Source organism: Electrona antarctica (genome assembly GCF_951216825.1).
Source record: "Electrona antarctica genome assembly, chromosome: 12".
NCBI lineage: Eukaryota > Metazoa > Chordata > Actinopteri > Myctophiformes > Myctophidae > Electrona > Electrona antarctica.
The window spans coordinates 32986253-33010918 of NC_136793.1; the positions used below are offsets into that span (position 1 = coordinate 32986253).

The 24666-nt window shown below is 41.1% G+C and overlaps 2 protein-coding genes across 2 annotated transcripts; one reads left to right on the forward strand and one right to left on the reverse strand.

Moving 5' to 3' along the window:
* Positions 1-26: 26 nt before the first annotated feature.
* kctd10 (potassium channel tetramerization domain containing 10) lies at positions 27-6846 on the forward strand. Its single transcript, XM_079515863.1, has 7 exons — positions 27-172; positions 3812-4025; positions 4151-4320; positions 4745-4831; positions 5366-5418; positions 5530-5725; positions 5808-6846. The coding sequence occupies exons 1-7, from the start codon at positions 170-172 to the stop codon at positions 6024-6026; spliced, it is 942 nt and encodes a 313-aa protein (XP_079371989.1). The 5' UTR covers positions 27-169; the 3' UTR covers positions 6027-6846.
* On the reverse strand, positions 6429-20773 carry myo1ha (myosin IHa). The gene is made up of 31 exons (XM_079515858.1): positions 20645-20773; positions 20410-20525; positions 20063-20261; positions 19869-19949; positions 19580-19759; positions 17670-17768; positions 17476-17589; positions 17299-17370; positions 17076-17195; positions 16841-16908; positions 16381-16486; positions 15963-16043; positions 15155-15246; positions 13988-14082; positions 13648-13694; positions 13107-13187; positions 12631-12736; positions 12293-12410; positions 12079-12192; positions 11905-11981; positions 11758-11826; positions 11554-11638; positions 11236-11398; positions 11044-11127; positions 10365-10458; positions 10205-10260; positions 9543-9678; positions 9160-9230; positions 8742-8839; positions 8047-8146; positions 6429-7914 (listed from the first exon to the last, which is right to left on the reverse strand). Exons 1-31 carry the CDS (start codon positions 20765-20767, stop codon positions 7888-7890), a joined length of 3072 nt encoding a protein of 1023 aa, XP_079371984.1. The 5' UTR covers positions 20768-20773; the 3' UTR covers positions 6429-7887.
* Between the last annotated feature and the right edge of the window lie 3893 nt (positions 20774-24666).

Consider the following 24666-nt stretch of genomic DNA (forward strand, 5'->3'; position numbering starts at 1 on the left):
GACAGGGCAGTGCAGCATGTTATTATTGAGTGTACCTTTAAGGAGCACGCGCACAGGAAAGGTGACGTCATGTTTAGGAGTGCGCAGTGCTGGACAGGAAGGAAGTGGGTGTTAGCTGGCTATTGGCTAATGTTAGCAAGCTCAGATTTCGGAGTCTGTTACGGGTTCTATGGTAAATACATTTTTCTTTCATAATGATTAGCCAAATACGAATACATCGATGACGTTACATAGGCAGAACGGTCATTAGTGGTTTGTCTAATTAAATATGGCGCTGCCTTTTTGTTTGACCTGCTTCCTATTGAGCTAGACAAATGCATGCTAATATAAGTAAGTTTAGCTAGCTAGCTAGCTACGTTGTCCATGGAAAAATTATATCACTTGATTGACAGTGATGTCATTTACATTAATTATTACCATCATTATGGTCAAATATTACACAGGGCATGAACGGCGGTTATGCACGATAGCCTTTTTGGTAGATAATTGGGATTTCAGAAAAAAAGTGAATGTTGGAGGCATTGGGTAAAATTGGGGAACCAAGCGAAATATTTAGTTTTTAACCTAATTAATAAGTGTCCATGTGTTTTGATTGATTGATTTGAACATTTTATTTCACAGTATGTAGAATGGGTACATGTCAAACGAAAGCACAAGTCAATACAAAAACTGCTACTTTGTGGACGAAACTATGAAAAGCCCAAGACTTGTTTACATCAGGGTCCACCATTTTCAATTCATCATAAAGATAAATATTAAGGCATTTGTAATGTTCTAGTGCTGCTAAGCCTACTCCTATTGGAGGCCACCATTACAGAAAATGATTTAGTACTCAAAGGGGTCCACATGCACCCCCTTTTTTATTTCTCTATTTTTGGCATCCTTAGAACATATAAAATACTGATTTAGATGATCCCATGTAAACATCCTGGGCAAAGTGGGTAAAGTATACATTAGCCCCTCTTGGGACCCTCTGTAAAGTTTGTTTACTTAAAATACGAAATGGTATACAGACGTACATAGCCTCGGAAAAGGCCTTTTGGTGGTGGTGAGATGTTTCAAAAGAAGCATATATCGGCTATAGGCGACAACGTTTGACCGTTTTGGCTGCTGTGAAATTCCCTCTTCCTTCCTTCCTTGACTTCCTTATTGACATCCCATTGTACCGCCTCCAGCACCGGGGCTGGCTAGCTGCGCGTCCCTACGTTCCTGCCTCTGATCTGCTCTCTCAGCTAAAACGGTCAAACAAAGATCACACCCGTGTGAACTGAGTGGTGTAAGGTATTATATAGCCTGATCAGCTGTGTTCTGACGTAATGTCTGACGTAATGAAATCACACCTGAGTGACCATAGCAACCATGCTCATTTTTGAGTGGTGTAAACCACTCCTACAACTGGCTTTTGTGTGCAGAAAAAAATGAGCATGGTTGCTATGTTCAAAATAATTTCTGACGTAATTAAATCACACCCGGGTGAACTGGATGACCGTAGCAACCATGGTCATTTTCTCTGCACAGAAAAAGCCAGTTGTGAAATCACATCCGGGTGTGATTTCATTACGTCAGATCAGAGCTGATCAGGCTACATAATACCTTACCTTATTTCATTACGTCAGACATTACGTCAGACCACAGCTGATCATTCTATATAAAACCTTACACCACTCAGTTCACACGGGTGTGATTTTTTTGGTACGAACAAACACGTGGACACGTAAACTAACAAAGCCAGTTGTTGGAGTGGTTTACACCACAGTGGTTTACACCACAAATACTTAACGGCTTCTGCGCCAAATGAAAATTCGCTGACGTTTCCGTTGTCTGCTATAGCCGATATATGCTTCTTTTGAAACATCTCACCACCACCAAAAGGCCGCAGCACGACCTTTTCCGAGGGTATGTACGTCTGTATACCATTTTGCGTGGGATAGATGCAAAGGGACCCTATGTAAAGTAAACTTTACAGAGGGTCCTGAGATGGGCTAAGTATACATTAGGCCCCTGGTGACACAACACACATAGAAGTCAATGGCATGACATTCCATAAATTGACTATCATGGGGATGTCTGCTTTGTAGAACCCACCCCCAGAATGAGTTACAGCCACATAACTGTACTGTACACTATTACTGTACTGTATTGTACACTATTCCTGTACTCGGGGCTTAACGTTCTCAGTCTCACGTTCTCTAAATGTTTTGATGAATTGAACAAGGTGGACCCTCTTGTAAACAAGTGTAATGCTTTATTGGGTCGTCCACTCACAGTTAGTCTTTGTATTGAGTTGTGCTTGAAATGTACTGTAATTCTGCAAACTGTTAATAAATATTAATCAAAGGGTCATTTAATGAGATCAGTGCAGATTTGCAAAAAATCTTTTTCAAGGTCCATGCACACAGAGCGTGTTTTTCGGATTTTTTGCTGCGTTTCTCCGTCGGTTTTCCGAAAAACGCGTCCAGTGTGCAACCACCTTCAGTCTTGGGATTTTTTTTGCTTTAAGCCCTGTCACTGTGTACTGTACTGTAAGTGTTAACTGTGACACATTACACATAATTTCTATTCCCTTTAATTGTACATGCATTATTTTGTTTAGATTGTATTTTTCCACTTTTGCTTTGGCAATGTAAACATGTGTCTCATGCCAATAAAGCCCATTGAATTGAGTGGGCAGGTCACCTGAGAAGTCTGGGCACCTCAATGTGAATTTTTCCCCAAAATGTGATAAAGTTGAGAATAATAGTATGCTTTTGAAACAGTCTGAAATAATTGCGAACGCAGTGAGCATTTACTATGAGACCCAGCAGATGAGACCCAGCAGATCACGTCTGTGTGTCTGTGTGTGTGTGTCACGCTGTAACACCACCCGCCCACCACCAGAGGGCGCAGCTGTATCACACACAAAAACACACACACACATGCACGCACACACACACACAAAAAAATTAACTTAAAAAAAAACTTAACTTAAAAAAAAACTTAACTTAAAAAAAATACTTAAAAAGGAAAAACGCACACACACAAAACTTAACTTAAAAAAAAACTTAACTTAAAAAAAATACTTAAAAAGGAAAAACGCACACACACAAAAAACTTAACTTAAAAAAAAACTTAACTTAAAAAAAACTTAACTTGAACAAAAAACGTAAAAAGGAAAAACGCACACACAAAAAAATTAACTTAAAAAAAAACTTAACTTAAAAAAAAAACTTAAAGGAAAAACGCACACACACAAAAAAATTAACTTAAAAAAAAAAACTTAAAAAGGAAAAACTTAAAAAGGAAAAACTTAACAAAAAACTTAACTTAAAAAAAAAACCTAAAAAAGAAGCACGCACACATACACACACTAAAAAAATAACTTCAAAAAACATTTAATTTAAAAAAACTTAACTTAAAAAAAACCTTAAAGTAAGTAATTTATTCTAATTGTTATTGCAATTTACGAGCTGCGTTCGCTTCCCGCGTTTGCGCGTCTTACTTGTGTAGACTGACTGGTGTAGAGTATACATGATTTCAACTTATTGTTTATGCCAAATGACTTGCTAGACACTAGCAATTGTTGAAATATTAGGCTAAATATCAACTGTGCAAGCATGTTTTTTTTTTCTTTTTACATGTTGTGTGGAAAAATATTACATTGAGTTGCCCGGACTTCTCAGGTGCCCACTCTCTGACTACGTGGCTTCCGCCTGCGGTTAGGGACAGGGTTTAGTAATGCGCGAGTCGCACCAACACGCTGTTAGAACAATAAGCCGTCGGACTAATGACACGGCACCCTTCCGCCTCTGGTTATCCCCCCCTCTCATCACAGGAAGAGATGTCAGGAGAGAGTGTTGTGAGCTCGGCGGTGCCGGCAGCTACAACCCGGACCACTTCCTTCAAGGGTTCCAGTCCCAGTTCCAAGTATGTGAAGTTGAATGTGGGTGGGGCGCTCTACTACACCACAATGCAGACGCTGACCAAACAGGACACCATGCTCAAGGCCATGTTCAGTGGAAGGATGGAGGTACTAACAGACAGTGAAGGTACGTTCTGGTGGCTTTCTTTTTTATGTTCAAACTTCAAACTAGAATGGATAGGGTGATTATTAGGCATGTGCTACTACTAACTCAAAATCATTGACCTGTCGGTCACTTGTTCTCATCCACAGGATGGATCTTGATTGATCGATGTGGGAAACACTTTGGCACTATCCTGAACTACCTTAGAGATGGGGCTGTGCCACTTCCAGACAGCAGAAGGGAAACAGAGGAGCTGCTAGCCGAAGCCAAGTATTATTTGGTCCAAGGCCTGGCTGATGAATGTACAGCTGCCTTACAGGTACAACCCCTGGGCTGTGAGAGAGCACAATAGAGGTCTTTTGCTTTAACCTTTAACCACTTGAACCCCAGCATCCATATTATGGGGGGAACATTAACCAAAAATAGAAGATCTACAACCTCACAGCGTATCTCATTGCAACACGTGAGCTTGTAGATAGGCTATTTTTGGCAAAGATATTTGGTGTAGACCGAAAACAAATGGTCCATGCATGTAGTTGTAACAGTGTAACTTGTTTTACTAAGCATATAGGTTTAAGTGGTTAAGCATATGTTCCATTATCTTCCACCAGGTGGCAACATTAGTCTGCCTGTACATTGCACTGGAATATACAATACAATGCAGTCATTGTTTTGTGATTGTGTGTTGTGCAGTGATGCATTTAGGAAATTATTAGAATTAATCATGGGATTCCTCCTCTTAGAACAAAGACACTTATGAGCCGTTTTGCAAAGTGCCTTTGGTGACATCATCTAAAGAAGAACAGAGGTTAATTGCAACTTCTAATAAGGTAAAGCCTTTTTACTTACTGTTAGGGTTGATGATCCCTTACTTACCCACACACCATGCAAACACACACTCAACATAGAGTAGTACTAGCAAAGACAGTGAACTCATAGGACACAAGCAAAACACATAGGAAATAAATGTGATAAATCTAAGGGATATGTGTATATACACTACAGAGATCATTTTTGTCATTCATAAAAAAGGGAAAGGGAGGGGGGAAAAAACTGAGAATTACTATAGATATTATTATTTATAAAAAAAATAAAGGTCAATATTATAACAATAAGCCTCATGTGGTAATAGGAAGGCTGGCAAATCCAGATGTTTGTGATAAAACATAAAGGCTACCCCATCTATGATCTAATAAATGTTAGAACTAACCAATATTACTATGAGACACAGACTCATCCAGTGTTTCAAACATCAAACCAGACCAAGCAGGATTTGTTTATCTGTTTTTCATGACAAATATTAGTGTAGTATAATTACCATGGCAGTGTCCACTCCACACAAACGCTTTAATTATTTTTCACAGCCTACTGTCAAACTCCTGTATAACAGAAGCAACAACAAATATTCATACACCAGGTGAGACTTTTGTTTGTTGTAGTTGTTTCTTATCATGTAACTGAGTAACTATAAACATTGCACTTTATCTTTACTGTGACTGTCTTGTAAATATTTCCCTCTCTTTTGCAGCAATTCCGATGACAACATGCTAAAGAACATTGAGCTGTTTGACAAGCTGTCACTGCGGTTTAACGGCCGTGTACTGTTCATCAAAGATGTGATTGGAGATGAGATCTGCTGCTGGTCATTTTATGGACAGGGTCGCAAGATTGCTGAAGTATGTTGCACCTCCATTGTTTACGCCACAGAGAAAAAGCAGACCAAGGTAAAAAAAACTCTCGTTCTCTTTTATATAAATTCCAGGTAAATATTCAGTTCTTAATTTCTCGCTTCATACCTTGCTCTAGGTGGAGTTCCCTGAGGCACGAATCTATGAGGAGACACTCAACATCCTCCTTTATGAGTCTCAAGGTGGGAAGGGCCCAGACAATGCCCTACTTGAGGCCACAGGAGGCGCTGCAGGACGCTCCCACCACCTGGATGAGGATGAGGAGCGGGAGCGCATCGAGAGAGTCCGTAGGATTCATATAAAACGACCTGACGACCGCACACACCACCACCAGTGACCTTCCTTCTCCCACCATGAGTTGCCCGACCTGTCAGCCCTGTGTCTCTGACCCTGGACATTTTTTGGAGCATGCTTGTGCCTTACGAAACCCAGCACCTCTCTCTTTCACTACCACTCTCATCTTGATCAGCATTTTTCTGGGGTCTAATGCTGAGTGGAGATGGGTCATACAGTACCTTAGTTTGAAGTGGTAAAGTGTTTTTTCTTCCTTTTTGAGGGTGTTGCTGCTTGTCAGCTGGTATGTGTCTGTTATGTTCTCTGATAGACTTTGTTTTATTATATGTATGTTAGTCACAACTTTCTATCAATGTACTTTGCTCACTGTTGATATGCAGAAGCTCAGAAGTCTTTAGTTTACACTTCATCACACGGCTACATCTATGCGATACTTTTGATACAGTTAAGATATCATGGGTGGATGCAACATTTGATACAGTTAAGATATCATGGGTGGATGCAACATTTCAGAAAACTAACTGCACCATACCATTCCTTCCCTTTGATCAGATTTCCTGTTAAGCCAGTGTCCTTTCATTCCACTAAAGTGATCATTTTAAAAGGACAGAACTTGAGCTGTGACCTGAGGTGTTAAGTGTACCGGGTGGACTGAGTGATGGATGCTGATGTTGAAATGAATGGCTGAAACTAGAGACCTAGTAGGGAGGGGATCCCTGTCTTGTACAAGCTTTTAACAGGGAAATTAGACCTGTCCGTCACCATAGCATTCATCAAAGAATGTCCCGTTTGCACACAATAGGTTTGAATTATGTCTCTTTTAACAGTCACAATACTTGTAGGTCTACTGTACAGATGTGAACATATGTATGTTTTACAATATATTTATACATAATCAAATAAATTTCTACAAATATATTTTTGCTTGTTTTAATTTGCAAATACCCATTCATAAGTAAACATACAAAATTATGATACATATGGCTTCATTGTTCTGCAGTAAATCTAGCAAATTCAAATTCTTGAAATGCTTTGTGATTCTTAACATGCACAGTAAAATCCCCACTGTAATGTATCCGTTTCTAATCTGGAGTGTAGGAATGTAACCAAATGGACATTTGACACTCAAAGTTAAATAAGTTAAAACTCATGCTGGGGATGTTATTGTGTAAGAATACCACCCAGTGACCCAGTACTTCCATACAGATGTGCTTTCAAAGAGTAGTAATGCAATGTTTTGCTTTTACCTGAAGCAAATAGCACCAGACCTGGCATGAAGTGTATCCTTCTTTTCTAACTAGCTGTTTCTTCTTTTCTAACTAGCTGAATCTGAACATTTAGTTGGTGGAAAGTACATGTACTGTGCTTGATGTACAATTTTGAGGCACTTTTACTTTACTTGAGTATTTCCGTTTTTTATACTTTATGGCTTACAGTTAAGCCCTAGTTTATATTTTGGCTATTTGAAAAGTCAAAATTGTATTTGAAAATAGCCTTGTAGATCTGCTCTTTTTGAAACGTATTAGTACTTTTATTTTTATGCTGTAATTGATGCCAATATTTGTACTTTTGCTCGAGTAACTTTCTTTTAATTACAGGCCTTACATCATTTCTACATTGTGGTATAGCTAATCTTAAGTAAAAATATCGGAGTACTTCTTCCACCACTGCCTTCTAATAGAAACGTATGATAGATGTTTGGGACTTATTGCCCAATCAGATTATTGTGAGGTATCCTGGTATTACTGAGGAATAAATAAAAGGCTCATTCAGGGTCTTGAGTGTTGCTGACGTTTCTGGTCAGCTGTGAATCCTGTGAGCATGACTATGCCCCGTAGGGGTCTCCCCAGCCCTGATGAAATATGCAGGGCTTCTTATGTGTCTGGGTTTCAACCCTGCATGGGTCACCGCACCCTGGTCCGAGTGGACACCTGTAGCAACAAAGACAAATTTATTTATTCTTTTGCATTTCATCACAAAAATGTTAAATTGAAGCACAATGTAACTCCATAAACCATATATCACCCAGGACACAAAGCCAGCATTAACAGAATATTACTCACCACCATCAGGTGCCCGTTCTTGGCCTTGTATGCCATGGGTTCCTGGCCAGTGCTGAAGTCCACAGCACACTCTTTCCCTGCCTGAATTTCAATCTTGATGCTGAGAATTAATGCAAAAAAACACATTTCAAGTCAGTGTACTTGGCCACTAGTATATACTTTTCTGTAGCTAATCAGGAAGCTCATCACAACGCATTGCATCGCAACGTTGTGAGCTTGTAAATCGGCTCAAGTATTTTCACAAGTTAAGAGTCAAAAGAAACAGATTTAGCGTTTTTGAAAGATTGTGACACCAGGATTAATCAACTCAATGTTATTGTCAGAAGGTTTGCAGGTGTAGAAAGAAGTGGGTGAAAGTATTTGTCGTACAAGCTCTATCATTGCAGTTTCAAGAAAGGTGGAAAGATAGAGAAAGAAAACAACAGATAAGGAGATCAGATATAAGCATAGCAGTGTGAATATACAGTATGGTGCATAATATACAGTATGCATGGTTAAAACAGTAGTGGGATGGGGCAGTGAAAATAGCAGCAGATGTAATGACAGCTAATTATGCACATATGGTGCATGGTTTAAGAGTTGTATAGCTTTGGTTACATCTGTGGTGCTTGCTTGGACGTGACCGGAGTAGCGGTGTGAACAACAGTGGTTAATGTGGTTGAATCTGATTATCTGACATCCATGTATAGACTCACCTGCCCTGAACCACTTTGATGGCATTCTGTTTGTTAGCAATTACACTGAGTTTGGTCAGAAACTCAAACAGGTGGTCACACTGCATTACAAGGTCCCCCTGAAACAAAGACAAATACAATTGTTTGAAATATTCCATAGTTATTAATGTTTTGTTGTAGAAAATGTTCTTATGTCGAGAACACATTTGGCTCAAATATGTATTTCAACTGAAGGAAAACATTTGCAATTTCATGCTGGCTTTGGCACTTTGTGCAGCATCTTAGAATGGTACTGTAACATTACTGTGAGTAACATCATATGTAAAAGTAGGTATATTATTTCTCTTTACCAAAATATTCACTTAAACTAGACTTTTCTTTTCTCATTATTAAAATGTCAATGCCACCCTGAAACTATACAGTGTGTTATAGTAGATACCTTCTGTTTAGGGTCTTCACATGTTATGTGGAATACAATGATGTCATCACTCAGGTTGCTCACTGAAACCCCTGAATTGAGTGAAAAACACATGTTTCAGCACAACATAAAAAATGCTTGATACAACTGCGCAGTAAAATCCGTCATCTAACTCAGAGGAGTGTACAAATGGAAACAAATGGACCCGTAACCAAATTTACTTTTACAGGTCCATTTGATTCCATTTGTACAATCTTCTGAGTTAAAGGGATATTTTACTTTAAAAAAAATAAACATTAAAAACAATGAAAAAAAAATGTTTATTTTATTTTTAAGTGAAATATGCCTTTTAAGTTAACACAGGGATTTTACTGTATGATAAACGACCTTGATATTTGATTAACCTTTGAGAGAGGTGTACAGGATTCTCTGTTTGACCTTGGCATCATCTATCACGTAAGCAGCTGTCTGAGTGAGGATGAGCTGTCGCGGGCGTGGTTTGAATCCATTCCTGTCATACTTTATCACTGGGACACTGTACTGCAGAAACACACAGTTCAAAGCACGCAGTTGTATTTGATGCAATGTTAATTTCGGTCCTTGCATTATCCATGTAACCCATTGGTGGTCCCCGGTCCTAAATGGAGAGTTGGAAACCAAATGGACCCACCTGGGTCCATTTGGTTTCATTCTACGCTCTCAAGAGTTAAATTATCTGTATTACTTAATTTACAAGAAGTCGCCACATTTAGAGAGAAGGTTTTTCATTTTTTATTTAGATCGTTTGAACGTTTGCCTGTTATCTCTCCTATGATACTACATCAATACAGCATGGACTCTCATCAAAGGCTCAAATGCCGATAGACTAATGGGCCTTGGTATGAAAAGGGTTGAAAACCCCTGATGTAATTAACCCATCAATAGCAGAAGTGGTTCTAAAACCTTTTCATTTCAAGGACCCCCATAACTCTGAGGGTGCATTTGTGTCCATTTGTACCTCACTTTGAGAAACACTGGGTTAATCTATTCTAAACAATCAAAGGTAAAATGTGAATCTCTGATCTACCTTGATACGCTCATTCCGAATCATCTGTAGGACTCTTGGGTCTATATCTTGTTCACCTAAAAATATGGAATGCAATAAAATGAAATAGAAAACACAAAATAATTGCGTGTGTGTTCGCGCGCGTGCATGCGTGGATATTGGATAAAAATGCAGCACGTACTGATTCTAGTGTCCACAAATGGCTGAGCAACACTTGCTGGATAGCTCTCCTTGTTACCCTTGAAGACGGTACTTGTAATGCTCTTCAGTTGAAGCTGAAATGATGATGATGAAGTAATATAATTATGAAATATAAAGGAAATCACATCTCAAAATGTTGTAATGATCCTTGCAATAGAACAAAAATGTGTTTATATTCTATCAGTGGTGGAAGTACTGAGCTTTACTTAAAAGTAGTAAGTAATAGTAAAAGTATAGCAATATCATAAATACTGTAAAAAATGTTGACCTGAGTAAAAACTACAAGCTCAAACAAGTTGCATGACACATTGTAAGGTTGTAGATAGGCTAATTTTTTGAATAGCCAAAGTAACTCGGACTGGGGGGAAAAGTGGCACACACGTTACTAGGGCTCCAGCGTGGGGGTGCCTCGAAAGCCTGGATTAAAAATACAAAACACAAAGCACTAAAGCTGTCGTAATTGTAGTGAAGTAAAAATACAATACTAAGTTGCCTGTGAGATGTAGTGGAGTAGAAATGTATCAAAGAATGGAAATACTCATGTAAAGTAAATTTTAAGTAAAGTCAGTACTTGAGTAATTGTACTTATACTTACTTTCCACCACGGTTTTCTATAATAATTACTAACAGTGATTCTACAGATTAGGCTACAGTATTACCTGTGCTTTTCTCTGAGGTGTAATTCCTCTCACATACTTCCTCACCATGGTGCGAGAGTGGAGAGCACGCAGCAATGCTGAAGACTAGGTGAGGAAATAAGAAATAATCCAAAGTTAACAACACAATGAAAAATAAAGTGTCAATTTGTTATTACAAGTGAACTGAAATTAATCTCATATCAATATCTGTACCTCTGTTAAAACAGGCGGAGGGGATTCCCAGGAGGTTTTATCAAGAACAGTTTTTGGCAGTTTTTGTTTCAGTCTGTTCAGATAATTCTGTCTCACAAAGGCCAGATATTCAGAGTTGTCTTCGGGTTTTGCTTGTCCTCTGGTCATGTATCCTTTGATAAATCTGAAGTGATAGTTAAAGTGTATTAATGATTGAAAACCTGTGCAATATCAATATCGAACCTGTCCTCCTCTCACAATGTTTGAAAAAGAGATCTCTGATCTCAAATGACCTTATGGGTTTTTAGATTAAATTAACAATCTTTTCAGTGCACTTACTGCTTGATGACTTTGACAGCCCAGGCTCTCTTTTCTCTCTCCTTCCTAGCCTGTGCTCCTCTCCAACAATTCTCAATCTTAGTGGCTAAGGAATAGTGAATATTATAGAATACATGTAATTTGTACTGTACTAAAAAGACACAAGATACACAGAATAATTTGCCATATAGTGGTAGAATCTATGCGTAGCATTTAGTCATTTACCAGCTTCTTTCTGTTTTCGGAATTCCCCTTTTGCCTTGTATCCTTTATACTTGGCCTGGAGCCGTGTCGCTGCAATTTCAGGGTCTGGTATTACAATCACAGTAAATATAATAAACTGAAAGATTTTTGCAGTTGATTTGCACTCACCCAGCTCATGTTTACATCTTTCAAAAGCATCCTCTGTGGCAAAAAGTGTCCTAGCATGACGAATAAATATTTTGGTCCTATATCAAAAGCAAAAAGAGGATGGTTACTATCACATGCATTTGAATATGTATTTGCATAGACGTTCATACTGTAGTTTGGAGGAGCTTCTCTCACCGTCCCATTTTGTACTCAGTGTCCAAGTAGCCCAGATGCTGAACCAGGACCTCCACTCCGTCAGCTGGTAGTCCTCTCCAATGTGGCCATGTGGCGGGACAGAGCGGTTTGTACCTGTGGGTCCCGACAGAACCCCCCACAAATCAATGCCTGACTAAATCAACTGGACAAGAACATCATGTCCACATCACATTTGCACTAAAGTTTCACATACCTCTTTAAGAAGGTCTCATATTTGCGTCGATAAGCGAAGCCAGCACGCCTGACTCGGAGATGCTCCATCAGTCCCAGATACTTCACTTGGTGCCTAATTAGTGTCTCATCTAACCGTCCTGTGTGTGTGTGTGTGTGTGTGTGTGTGTGTGTGTGTGTGTGTGTGTGTGTGTGTGTGTGTGTGTGTGTGTGTGTGTGTGTGTGTGTGTGTGTGTGTGTGTGTGAGAGTGAGATAAACAGAAACAGAAAGTGATATAGAAACATATCAGTTTAAAGGGCCTCCAACCTGTAGCTACGTACTGTATATGGTTTAACATTCCAGCTCCCATGGTGCAGTACCTGGCTGCTTGGTCTCGTTGGACTTTAGACAGCGAACGTACCAGGCCTCCTTAGCCATCAGGATCTCTGTCAGCTTCAGCAGACTGCTCTTAAACTGGGTCGCCACCTGCAAACACAGACTGGGGGTTAAAATCCCTAAAAGTATCTGTCAAATACAGTTTACACAAGACTGACTGTGACAGGGAGAGACTGTAGGCTACTTCCTCTTTTTTTCACGGTAAAAAAAGGACCGTAAATATTGACAAAGAAAAATGTGATGCCTGTCAAAGTTATAATATACACAGTAAAAGTGTTAAGTGTTAATTTATCCATGTGTAACTCTGAGAGTATATTACAAACGTAACCAAATTGACCCATTTAGTTACATTTGTACACTCGGCTTTTACAGTGTATGGTTCAGAATTCTGTGTGGCATTATTGCAGTCTTATCACACTATCAGTGATTATGAGGATGTAGTTGCTGCATGAGTGCTCACTGTTTCTGGTCTTCTCCTGCTCTCTGTATCCATGGTAGAGAAGCATTCTCTCACTATGCCATTCTTAGATTGACACAATAGCTACAGAAAGGTGGGTTGACACACACAGAGGTTATCAGACATATAACATGCAGGAACTCGGACAATACTGGCAAGACACAAATTAATGCATGCATGCACACACACACACACACACACACACACACACACACACACACACACACACACACACACACACACACACACACACACACACACTCACACAATCACACACACACACACACACACACACACACACACACACACACACACACACACACTCACACACAATCACACACACACACACACACACACACACACACACACACACACTCTCCCTGTCACACACAAACGGTACAAACAAATTATATTAAGTTGATACTTAATGCATTCCCCTCCTGTATTATTTACACTAAGTCTACAAGATGCTTAATAATTAAGGAACCAATTGAAAGGAATACACTCTCGACTCCCATTCCTCACAGTAGTAGACAGAACTTACTTCTTTTATGTTTCTATACAACAGATCATTGTTTTTGTCCAGGAAACCTAGACGGTGGTTTGAAAAAAAGAAATAATTTAGGACATGAGTAGCTATCTGTCAGTGAAACAAAGCCTTGTTGATGTTTAACCACTTTGAACCTGGCATCGCTATTTTGGGAATGTAGGTAAAACGTATCAAAGCATTTAAAAATAATAATAATAAAAAATCAAGTGAAAACAGCAGAAGCTCACAAGCTCACAGTGACACGTTGTGAGCTTGTAGACCTGCTATCTACACTATTAGAAATACAGCAGGTTAAGGACCAAGCAACAGGGCCTGAGATTGAGGTTTCTTTTACCCACAACGCAGTAGGTGACCTCCCCAGCGTAATGCAGGAGACGGAAGTCTCCCCTCTCCAGAGTCTTACGTGTCATCTTGTCAGCCAGCTTGTGCCTGCAGTCAATGGGGTTGATAGAGAATGGAGGGATGAAGAGTGAGAAGCATTAAGGACAGAGTCCTACTGTCAGCACACTGTGTGTGAGACAAGCCATCAGTCAGCAGAATGATTACAGATCTGGACCTGAGAGCTAAGAGGATCTCAAGTTTTGAATTACGTGGTTGTACTGAGATGGGCATTGTATTTAACTAATGTAATTGGTAGATGGCCAAATGTACAACACAGGTTAACAAACATTAAAAAAATTATATGGTATGAACTAGTATAATAATATAACTTTTTGGCCTTTCAGCGAAATATACCTTTCTGAAGGATCTCTGATGGATAGAGCATGTCCTTTTTTAATTGTATAGTTTATTGTGACCACAGGTCGCAATTACTATGAAATCGTACATTTCCCGTCAGTCACTCAATATCCCCATACATGGGAATTCTCAGTCACTCAATATCCCCATAATGCCCCCAGGTCTCGTCATCACGTGACATCATCAGGGATGTCATAGTAAATGTGACCTGCTGCTGCAAGCCCATATATGGAGATCCCTGATGTCATCAATATTGGCCAGCAACTCTACATTTGACCTCAAACCCTTAGATATGTCAGAACCTGTTCTGACATTCCATATGTTGATCCTTCCCCATCCATCCTTCCTCTTTGATGTCTCCCTTTTGACTGATACTTGTCCATTCAAACTCTGGATGGGCCTGCCCCAAAGTTATTAGTGCAGCCGCGCCCGGCAGCCGGCGAAAACTAGAGTTCTCAAGAGGCCCGAAAATTAAGGCCCGGCCCTCATCAAACCCTGTACACTCAAGAGAATGTCCCCGCTATCACTCTTAGATCTCCATATATGGAGCTGACCTGTTCTGACATTCCATAAGTTGATCTGACCTCACCAAACCCTATAAACTCAAGGCATGCTCTTTATATGGCCACTTAGCCAATACAGAATTAATTCCATGTTGATCTGACCCCCATGCCAAAGCGCCAGCGCTCGCCCAGCAGTCTGCCGTCACCGAGGCGGATGGTGCACCTTAGGCGTCTTACTGGAAGTAGAATATTCTACTCACGTGACAAAGTGAGGGTGACTGCCCATCTTCTCCTCCAGTCTCTCCAGAAAGGTGAGGTCTGTCGCACTTCCTGGCCTGAGACACTCCTCATCCTACAGTATATAGGTCTAAAAATTACCAACACTGAACAATTTCAAACTGTGTGTGTGTGTGTGTGCGTGCGTGTTTTTAATCATTGCTTTCACACAAATGATGTATTCAGTCAGCTCCATTTGGAACCTCGTGTACACGCTTTAGCTCCGAGAAGAGGTTCCGTGTCAGGATATCCCTGCATCGGTAGAACGGGGGTTGAGCCGTCCAAAAACATTCGTAAAAACCCTTTTCGCAGTATTGTTTCCAAAACAAAGGTATTTCTGGCTAGCTACAGATGATAAACTTAGGACAGGCACGTAACATTTTTAGACGGGGTGAAACAACCGCTTACAAAGCTTATGAAATCAGCCAGTACCATGTTTTCCAAATGCAATCTTACGGAAGACAGGGGGCGGACAGGGGTTGACTGGACTACATTTTTATTTAAGCCTGAGTTAAGCGTTTGTTTCAACCCGGTCTTCAAAATGTACATGCCTGTCTTAAGTTTATCATCTGTAGCTCGGTTCTGATACCTTTACTTTTTGAAAATGATACTGCGAAAATTCACCACTGTTTTTGGACTGGCTCAACCCCATTTCTACCCATGCAGGGATATCCTGACACAAACCTCTTCTCGGAGCTAAAGTGTGCATATGAGGTTCCAAATGGAGCTAGTATTCAGCATTTGAACTATTGCACTGGATGAAAGTCATCGTTCCATTTACTCAGTACACACCAGTATTGAAATGATGCCTATGTGCTTCTCTTCAACAAGGTCACAGATGATCTTGTTGTTGAAGAACTGCACTGGCTCCCACTGGAGCATAGCAAAGCAAATGACAGAATGAAGCAGTTAAGGATGATGCACAATTTACAATTAAGACATATAGCAGACACTATAAATCCAGAGCGACTTACAAAAGGAAAACGTGAGGTCATTAAATAAATAGTAATCTAGGATCATAGGTAAGCCAAGCAACCTATCAGTCTAAACTGTATAATATAAAAAAGATCAATAATCTGTAACTACATTGAAACTGTGCACACTATAGGATGCCAGGTTTACAAATTCCCTGGCATCTGTCTACATAACATGCCATCTAAATGGCACACAACCAATAGCTAATTATCATTTATTCAGTTGTTAATTTTACCTCAATACCCTCAGCCTCATACTCCTCTTGCTCAGCCTTGAGTGTCAGCTGGATGAAGAGCTGCTGCAGCTTCTCATTACAGTAATTTATACAGAACTGCTCAAAGCTGAATGGAAACAAGTAATGACAAATGGGCAAATCTCAGTTTCAGTGTGGTTAGGTTAGTCATAAGTAGAACAGAATAGTGAGCATTAAACTAAAAGCATTTAAAGATTAAACTAGTTCTATGAATTCTTCCTGACTGCCAGATGCAGTGCATAACACTGGGTGATATATACACATTTCAAGTGCACGAGACGGATATCACCCAGTATTAAGCACTACAGTGTTAAGCATATCACTTCATTAAGTCAGGAAGAATGCAATACATTTTGGCCAACAGGGTAAATGAAGAATCTTGATAAAGGCTGTGCAGGTCAGAATGTGAGGCAATGGCATTGTGGACATAACCGTAACCTACCTGTTTACGTAGAAAACCTCAAAGCCATATATGTCAAGGAGCCCTATAACAGTTTTCTTTGAGGGGTCCTAACAGAAAATGACACCAAAAGACTCAATTGATGGTCATATGGAGGCAGGCAATACGTATATAGATTACATTCTATTTACAGTTAGAGTAAAATTACAGTAATTTAAACTTCACAAAAATCGGTTGGAGTGTGTCAAAGTATATATTAGCCTTTAATTCTCCTAACCTTATTCTCCAGGGATTCATTGATCCTATTTACCAGCCAGGTGAAGGTCCGTCCATAAATTGCTTTGGCCAGGGCATCCCTGACATAGATGGCATGGTCTATTGTGAAGGGGCTGAAGACCTTTACAGTTCAAAGAGGCAACAGATGTGTTTTAAATGATGAATGACTCTGAATGTCTGCTTGAAGTTTGAACCACTTTTAGCAAAATTGTAGAGACTGTCACCTGGTCTATTTTGGCTTCAATCTTCCTGTATGTTAGTGCCTCTTGGAGTATTTGTGGATTAACTCCTAGTAGCTAGAGAGATAAATGACACAAATGTTCTTAAAATAACACTGAACAATATTTTGTAATGATGACTGAATATCTGAGAAATGACAGGACTTTATACTGTAGGCTTACTGTTGAGACCCAACCCAGCTCTGCATTGTTGTTCAAGGTGGCATAGCCTTTGCTATCACACTCAAATTGAACATTCCCTAAGTGGAGAACACTTGCAGCGACGCCAAAGAGTTGCTGCACAGAAATAAATATTAGTAATCCCCTTCATAAAGATATTGAAAGCACACAACAGCATCGGCTAGTATTCAACTTACATTAATGTTACTCTCATCAAAGTCAATGACCTGCAGTGCATTTTTGACTGTCTTCCAGTCATTTTTGTCATTGATGGAAGCCACAGTGGCACACTCCCCCTGTCAGAAACACAGAAACAGAGTCCATAGCAGTGTTAACCCATTCAGGGTGGGAACGCCTTTTGGTGTTTTAAGCATTATGTTATACTTTAGCTATTGGGAAAATAGCAGATCTACAAGCTCATAGCGTGGCACTCGGTGCCGCACTATGAGCTTGTAGATCTGCTATTTTTGAAAAATCGTGAAAATGTGGCCCAAATCCTTGAATATATTCTTTCAGAGCGAACATTTTTAACTCAAATCTTTGCTTCTGGGATGGAACAACATATTTTTAGATGGGGCTCTTGCTCCCTGCCTATAGGCAGAGACTGAAGAGAGCCCCCGGTTCACAGGACTGTTCGCCGCTGGTCTGACCAATCAGAGGCGATCTTGCAGGACTGTTTTGATGCCCCCACTCCATCTCTGGTGCCGATCAGAACCGCCCACTCTCCATCACACGGGCTGATGTATATCGCTTGTTCAAGCGGATCAACCCGAGAGGCGGCGGGTCCAGATGGTATCCCGGGACATGGAAGGCTTGTGCCTACCAACTAGCGGAGACATTTTCATTTTTCAACCAGTCTCTTTCCCGTCCCCACCAGCTTTAAAACCAGCACCATCACCACCAAAGCTCTCACTCCCATAGTCAGCAAGCACTTCGAGGGCCTGGTTAAAGGACTCATACTGTGCATGCTTCCCCCCACCCTCTCAGCATTGGGGCACCACAGGTCTATGTCCTCTGCCCTCTCCTGTACTCCCTGTACACCTACGACTGCTTTGCGACACAGGAATCAAACCATATTGTGAAGTTTGCAGACAACACGGCAGTGGTGGGAGTAGTGGTGTATGGACTCCTTGAATGTTAAAAAGACCAAGGAGATTGTTGTGGACTACAGGAAGAAGAAGGACGAGCTACAACCATCAATGGCTCAGTGGTGGAGAGGGTGGACACCTTCAAATACCTGGGGGTGAACATCGAGAAGGACCTGACCTGGGACTGCCATGTAGTGGTAAAAAAAGGCCCAACAACGCCTGTATGGACTCAGGCGCCTGAAGCAATTCGGCCTGCAGACCCAACACCATCAGGGACTTCTACAGAGGCACATAGAGAGCCGTTCAGAGCAGCTTCACATCCTGGTATGGCAGTTGTACGGACAGGAACCGCAAGGCAATGAGGAGGGTCATCCGCACTGCAGAGAAGATCACTGGGTGTGCGCTGCCCAGTGTGGAGGACCTCTACACCCAGCGCTGCCTTAAAAAAAAACCTGAGGATAATTGAAGATCCCACCCATGCCCACAAAATACTTTTTTCACCCAATACGTCAAAAAGGGTGAAGAGGTACAAGATCCTCCCAGCATGCACAAGCAGGCTGAGGTTTTTTCCCACAGACTGTCAGGATTGCAAAGTGACTATGAATGTGCATTGTGCAATAACCTTCCCTACTCTGCACTAGGCACTTTTGAGTACACTGACTGCACTATGCACTTTTGATTGATTGCCCTGTGTTTATTGCTCATTGATTTTACCATGTTTTATGATCATGTTTTTGTGTATGTATGTACCTGACCGTGCATCTAAAAGTGACATATGCAGATCTAGGTGATGATCCAGTCTTCTCTATGGCTATCCAGGGTTTGATGAGGTCAGTGTCGTGATCTTCATATATGGAGACGGCCATATGGAGCGTGTCACGAGGCGTGATGGACTGACGGCCATACTGTATATGGTGGTGTGACGTGTCACGAGGCGTAATGGACTCACAACCAAATATGGAGGCGTGACCTGACTGACGGACAGGTTTTGCAGGTGTTCATAGTAATCTGCTACCTACTTGTGTCAGGTAGTAGTAATGCTGGCAGTCTCTCTCCAGGCCCAGCTGTTGAAGTAAGTCATCCGTTCCTCCTTCCACCAGCTGGTAGAATATGTGGAAGTTCCTTTCTCCATGATTCTGATGCACCACCCTGGACTTCTCCAGCAGGTAGTTCAGGATATGACCTCCTACCGCATCCCCCTGTGAGTAGCAGCATAACTCAAAATCTTCATTTATCTTCAATAAATTAGCCTTAATGTGGAAAAACTACAACTAGGCAATAGGACTACAAACTACTATTGACCCTTACCTGTCCGTCAAACTGAATGTCCATATACTTCCCAAACCGACTTGAGTTGTCATTCTTCAGTGTTTTGGCGTTGCCAAAAGCCTGAAGGGAGAAGTATGTATACATGAGGCATAGTGGTAAGTACTGTATAGTGTATACAGTATGGCATGCTGTCTAGTCCTTAAATGAATGAGAAGTAAAGCCAACAATCAGACCTCTAAGACAGGGTTGGACATTAGCATTCTGTCCCTGACTGTATCAAGCAGAGTGGTACTGGGACAGCTGACGGCATAGTATTGTAGAATCTTCTTTGAGGCCTCTGTCTTCCCTGCCCCACTCTCACCCGAGATGAGGATGAAGTGATTATTGAACTCTGTGAGCATGGTGTGGTAGGCGGTGTCTGCGAGGGCGTAGCTGTTGCAAAACAAAACAAATCAAACTAAGTGATTCACAGGACAGCCTAGCGAACACAGCGAGTTATTATATTATGATGATGCACACAGAAATATGCAGTATACAGTAGGCCTACATACTGCATCTAACATGCACTATACACACTCACATATGTGGTGGAAGCTCAAAAAAGTTCACACCCATGTAGAGATCCATCTGTTTCGTAGTGTAGATATCCAGCTCTTTGTAGGGGTTTACAGACACCAGCAGAGTTCCAATATAGGTCTATCAATACAGTAAAAGAGAGTTTGTAATAGTGGTTGAACATATGTAGGCTACTGTACTGCATTGTTCAATGCCAAAAATAGTGATTTTCAAATTGATTGATCATTTCCCAGACGCACATAGATGAGGTCTCCATTGAAGCGTTTCTTAAGGTTGTTGAAGAAGGACGTCTCTGTAGTCTCATCTAGGAGGACAAAGTCTTGGAGGCCCACTCGGTCCCTGGCAATGAGGGCCCCTTCCATATCCAGCTGACCCTTGGCAGCAAATAACACAACAGTGTTAAAAAGGTAACTACATGGGTGCCTGCTGGCCTAGTGGTCCCCGGCCCAGGGCCAGCGCGTACCATATGCAGCCTGACAGTGTGTCGTGGGTTTGAATCCCGATCCCAACAACCTTTGCTGCATGTCACTCACCATCTCTCTCTCTCTGTTTCCTGTCTATCTACACTGTGTACTATTAATACAATATAAAATATATTAAAAAAGGTAACTACAAGGCCTAAAAACTACCAAAGTAACCAGTAATTTACCCTTTAACTCTATTCTTAGTCAAAACAGACCTTTTTTCTACACAAAATAACCGATTTACAAGCTCACAACGCAGATGTTGTGCGCTTGTAGATCTGATATTTTTGGAATGTTCCGCCAGGATAGGCATGCTGGGGTCCAACTCGTTAAAAGGCTCTATGCTGAATTACAGAATCATTTATATATTCCTATATCTTTTTTCTGGATTACAGATTTTCAACCATTTAGGTTGATGAATATAATTGAATTCCTCATTCCTTCCTTCAAAATTCTGATTTTCATTTGCTTCATAAATTAACAATGATATTCAAAATTCTCAGACATGTATTTTGATAAATGGGTCTGGATGAGTGAATAGGTGGCACCATAGGGGAGAACTCGGTTGAGAAAGCAGCAGAAAAAGCGCAAACATGGTCCCTGTTATGTCTATTGAATAAGGGGTCTAGAGGTCTTATGTGGCTTTGAGGCAAAGCCTGTGATTGTGCAGACGAGCAGACAGAAGCTAATGATCGCTACAGAGCACATGGGGATGTTGGCCAGCAGCCCACAGTTCATAGCTGACACAATTCAATTCAATTTTGACACACTGACCAACACAACACACTGTTGGAATAGCGGGAGAAAACAGCGGCACATTTAAGAGGCATATATAGTGGGAAAAATTCCACCAGTCTCCTTTGCATTCTTAACATGAACACTTGGACCAAAGGTTTTCACTGCTTTTGTTGGTTTTGTGTCCCCTCTCTCTCTCTCTCTCTCTCTCTCTTCCCCCCTTTTGGAAGCAGAAGTCCTTTGATTCTCAACTCTCTGTAAAAACATTAAAAAAGATAATCCATTGGATCTAATTGACACAAAGCCCTTAGCACCCCACCCCTCCTTAGCCCCCTCCCTCCCCATAGCCCTCATTTCTTCTGAGAAAGGCCAAGTGTTTTTGTCCTGTAAATACCACGGAGCAGAGACAAAAAAGACGTTTTTAAAATGCAGTCTACAATCCATTACACATATTCCCCCTGCATATCCATTCAGTAATTATTCATTAGAAAACATTTAACGTCACAGTGAATTTCACACTGGGCAGTCGAAATACAATAGAGGAGATTTGGCCTATTTTGGGGTGAGGAGGAGGCGCTGGTTGGTTGTACAGAGGAAGGGTGAGGGCAAAGGAGGGGTGGAAGGGGGGGCAGTATTTGTCTGATCTGAGAACCTCTGAAACAGGGCCGTCTTGAGACAACGGGACAGACTAAATAGTGCAGTAACGGTCTGTGCCCCGCTGCTTGCTGTGACACTCATTTAGAGTGCCCTGAGGGTGAACAATAGGGGCTTGTTCTAAGCAATCCTGTGCTGTAATTTGGACTTCATTACTTTGCTCACACAGGGCCCCATGGAAGGACAGGGGAGGTTGGTCGGATGAGAGTTTTTTTCCCACCTGTCAGCCTCCTACCCCCAATGCTCTCACCCCTCTCCCTAACAATGCCCCTCACCCCGTGTCCCCACCAATAACCCTCACCCGACCCCCTTCCCATAGCCCCACCCCGCTTTAAGCCAATGAGACAGGTGAACAATATCATTGAAGGGACCCTATTTGAGACGTCAGAATCAATCTAGCAATGTGATGGTAGTGGTGATGGTTTGGGGTATCTGTGACACCCCCTTTCTTCATGGGAACAAACTTCTCTTGAGGCAGTGCAAGCAGACAATATGCAGGGACAGTGTGACTAGTGATCTGCCATACAGTATTACAAGTAATACTAATGTTTTTGGTTTTGATATAGTTAATGCTGTTTTCTTTCCCTTCACATGAGTTTACAGCAGGTAGTTTTTGCAAAGCTATGTGAAACATGCAATGACTGTCACTGGCAGAGAAACTATACACTGCATGCCATAGATAGTGGGACAAGCAATGACAACATAGCTGACTCTAAAAAAAAAACTTTCCAATTATACATCTCAAACTATAGGCTTTATCTAAAAGAGGAAATCCAAGGAGGTTGTATTCTATAGTGTTAGTGAACACTTAAAAAAGTCAAATCACATGGACAGCAGACATGATTACGCAATGTACCCAAATAATCCATTGTCAGATCGGGTGAATTGCCTTTGTTAGCTCAGAGCTCAACCGATTGTATTTTAATTAAGAGATGGTCCCTCATCGTGGTCTAGAGTGTCAGTGTTGCTTGAGGCTGGGTGACCTCATCTCTGTGCGAGAGGAAGACAGCAGGGTAAGAGGAAGGGAGGGGAAGCTGCAGGAGACACACATGGAAGTGAGCTGACACTCAACTCCACAGCAGCAGCCTAAGCCCGTAAGAGGAAAGTTTATCTCTAGGGTTATGTCTTACACTTTGACCCCATGTTGGCAATATCACTTATTGGCCCTAACATAATTTTACATCCTGGCTTCCAACTCAATCATAAGCACACTAGGTTCTACTGACTGGGATACAATGCCACCCACAGAAATCCCCACTCAATCATCTCTCCAACAAGGTATACATTGATATTTGTGTCACTGTGCAACACTTTTACAGCAGAGCATTGTGATATACCAAACAAAATGATGTATGTGTTCACCTAGACAACACATAATAGTTTCCAACTTGCAAATTAATTAAAATCTGAATCATACCTGCATGTTGAATGCTGTGTCAGTCCTCAGGATATAGACTCAAGTAGAAAAAAAAAACGTTGCCTTGAAAGGTTATAGACTATGCCGTCCTCCCATGTCAGCATCCACAGAGACAATCTCTGTACCTGTAAATGATGGAATATGATAGCTAGTTGGCAAAATTCCACATTTTATTTAAAAAAAAAAGAAGAAAATAATTTATTGCCTTCTTCCCTGTGTCGCCATAGTCATGGTTGCTCATTCATTCATGGCACTACAAGGGATGATCCTGCCGTGTGGAGGCCTGGAGTGGAAGAGAGCTTCCACACCATCCTGACCCAGACTCAGGGCACTGTGGGCCAGGTGGTTAATCATTCATGCTGTGGGGGGTGGAGGGACAAGGAGATCTTATTCAGTGCTTACCTGGGTATATACTGCTCTCTTGAGTGTAACATAAAGATGCAGAAACAAGATCCAATGGAGACCAGCTCAACCATGCATCTTGGCTACTATTGCCCTCTTCTCATTCTCTCTCTGGTTGGCTAACATTACGTCCCAACTCCCCAACTCTCCCTTTTGAAATAGTCTAGGTCTGGTTACTGATCTTTGATTAGATTGGTTCATTACATGCTGATGATCACTGTTACTCAGCAAAACGGTGCCAGGTCAACACCATTATTTCATAAGGTGCTACTGCTGTGATCTGCCAATGCTCTGTGTCACTGTAAAAGGCAGTTAGACCGATGCTAAGCAAATGATATATGGCTCAGAAGGAAAGGTTGATCAGAGCAGTGATTAAGAACTCAGTTCTGCACAATTACCCTAAAATAGTTTGCATTGTCTAGGTCTAGGATGTCTGTTGGTTTCTGATTTGGATTGTGGTTTAAATGAAATGAAGTAGAGATGTACGTAGAGTATGGTATACATGGTTCTGTTGTTTTCAGCTTAAAAACAAATCATAATTTATTTCAATTTGTGTAAATAAGCAATCAGTCACAAGCACTTTGGGAAA

Coding starts and splice junctions, on each gene's coding strand:
- kctd10 (XM_079515863.1), top strand. Junction 5,419..5,529: donor AACAAATATTCATACACCAG/GTGAGACTTTTG, acceptor TCTCTTTTGCAG/CAATTCCGATGACAACATGC. Junction 5,726..5,807: donor CAGAGAAAAAGCAGACCAAG/GTAAAAAAAACT, acceptor ACCTTGCTCTAG/GTGGAGTTCCCTGAGGCACG.
- myo1ha (XM_079515858.1), bottom strand. CDS start 20,767: ATGGAAGGGGCCCTCATTGCCAGGGACCGAGTGGGCCTCCAAGACTTT. Junction 10,261..10,364: donor ATTTGTGGACACTAGAATCA/GTACGTGCTGCA, acceptor CCATATTTTTAG/GTGAACAAGATATAGACCCA. Junction 9,679..10,204: donor TTCGGAATGAGCGTATCAAG/GTAGATCAGAGA, acceptor GTGTTTCTGCAG/TACAGTGTCCCAGTGATAAA.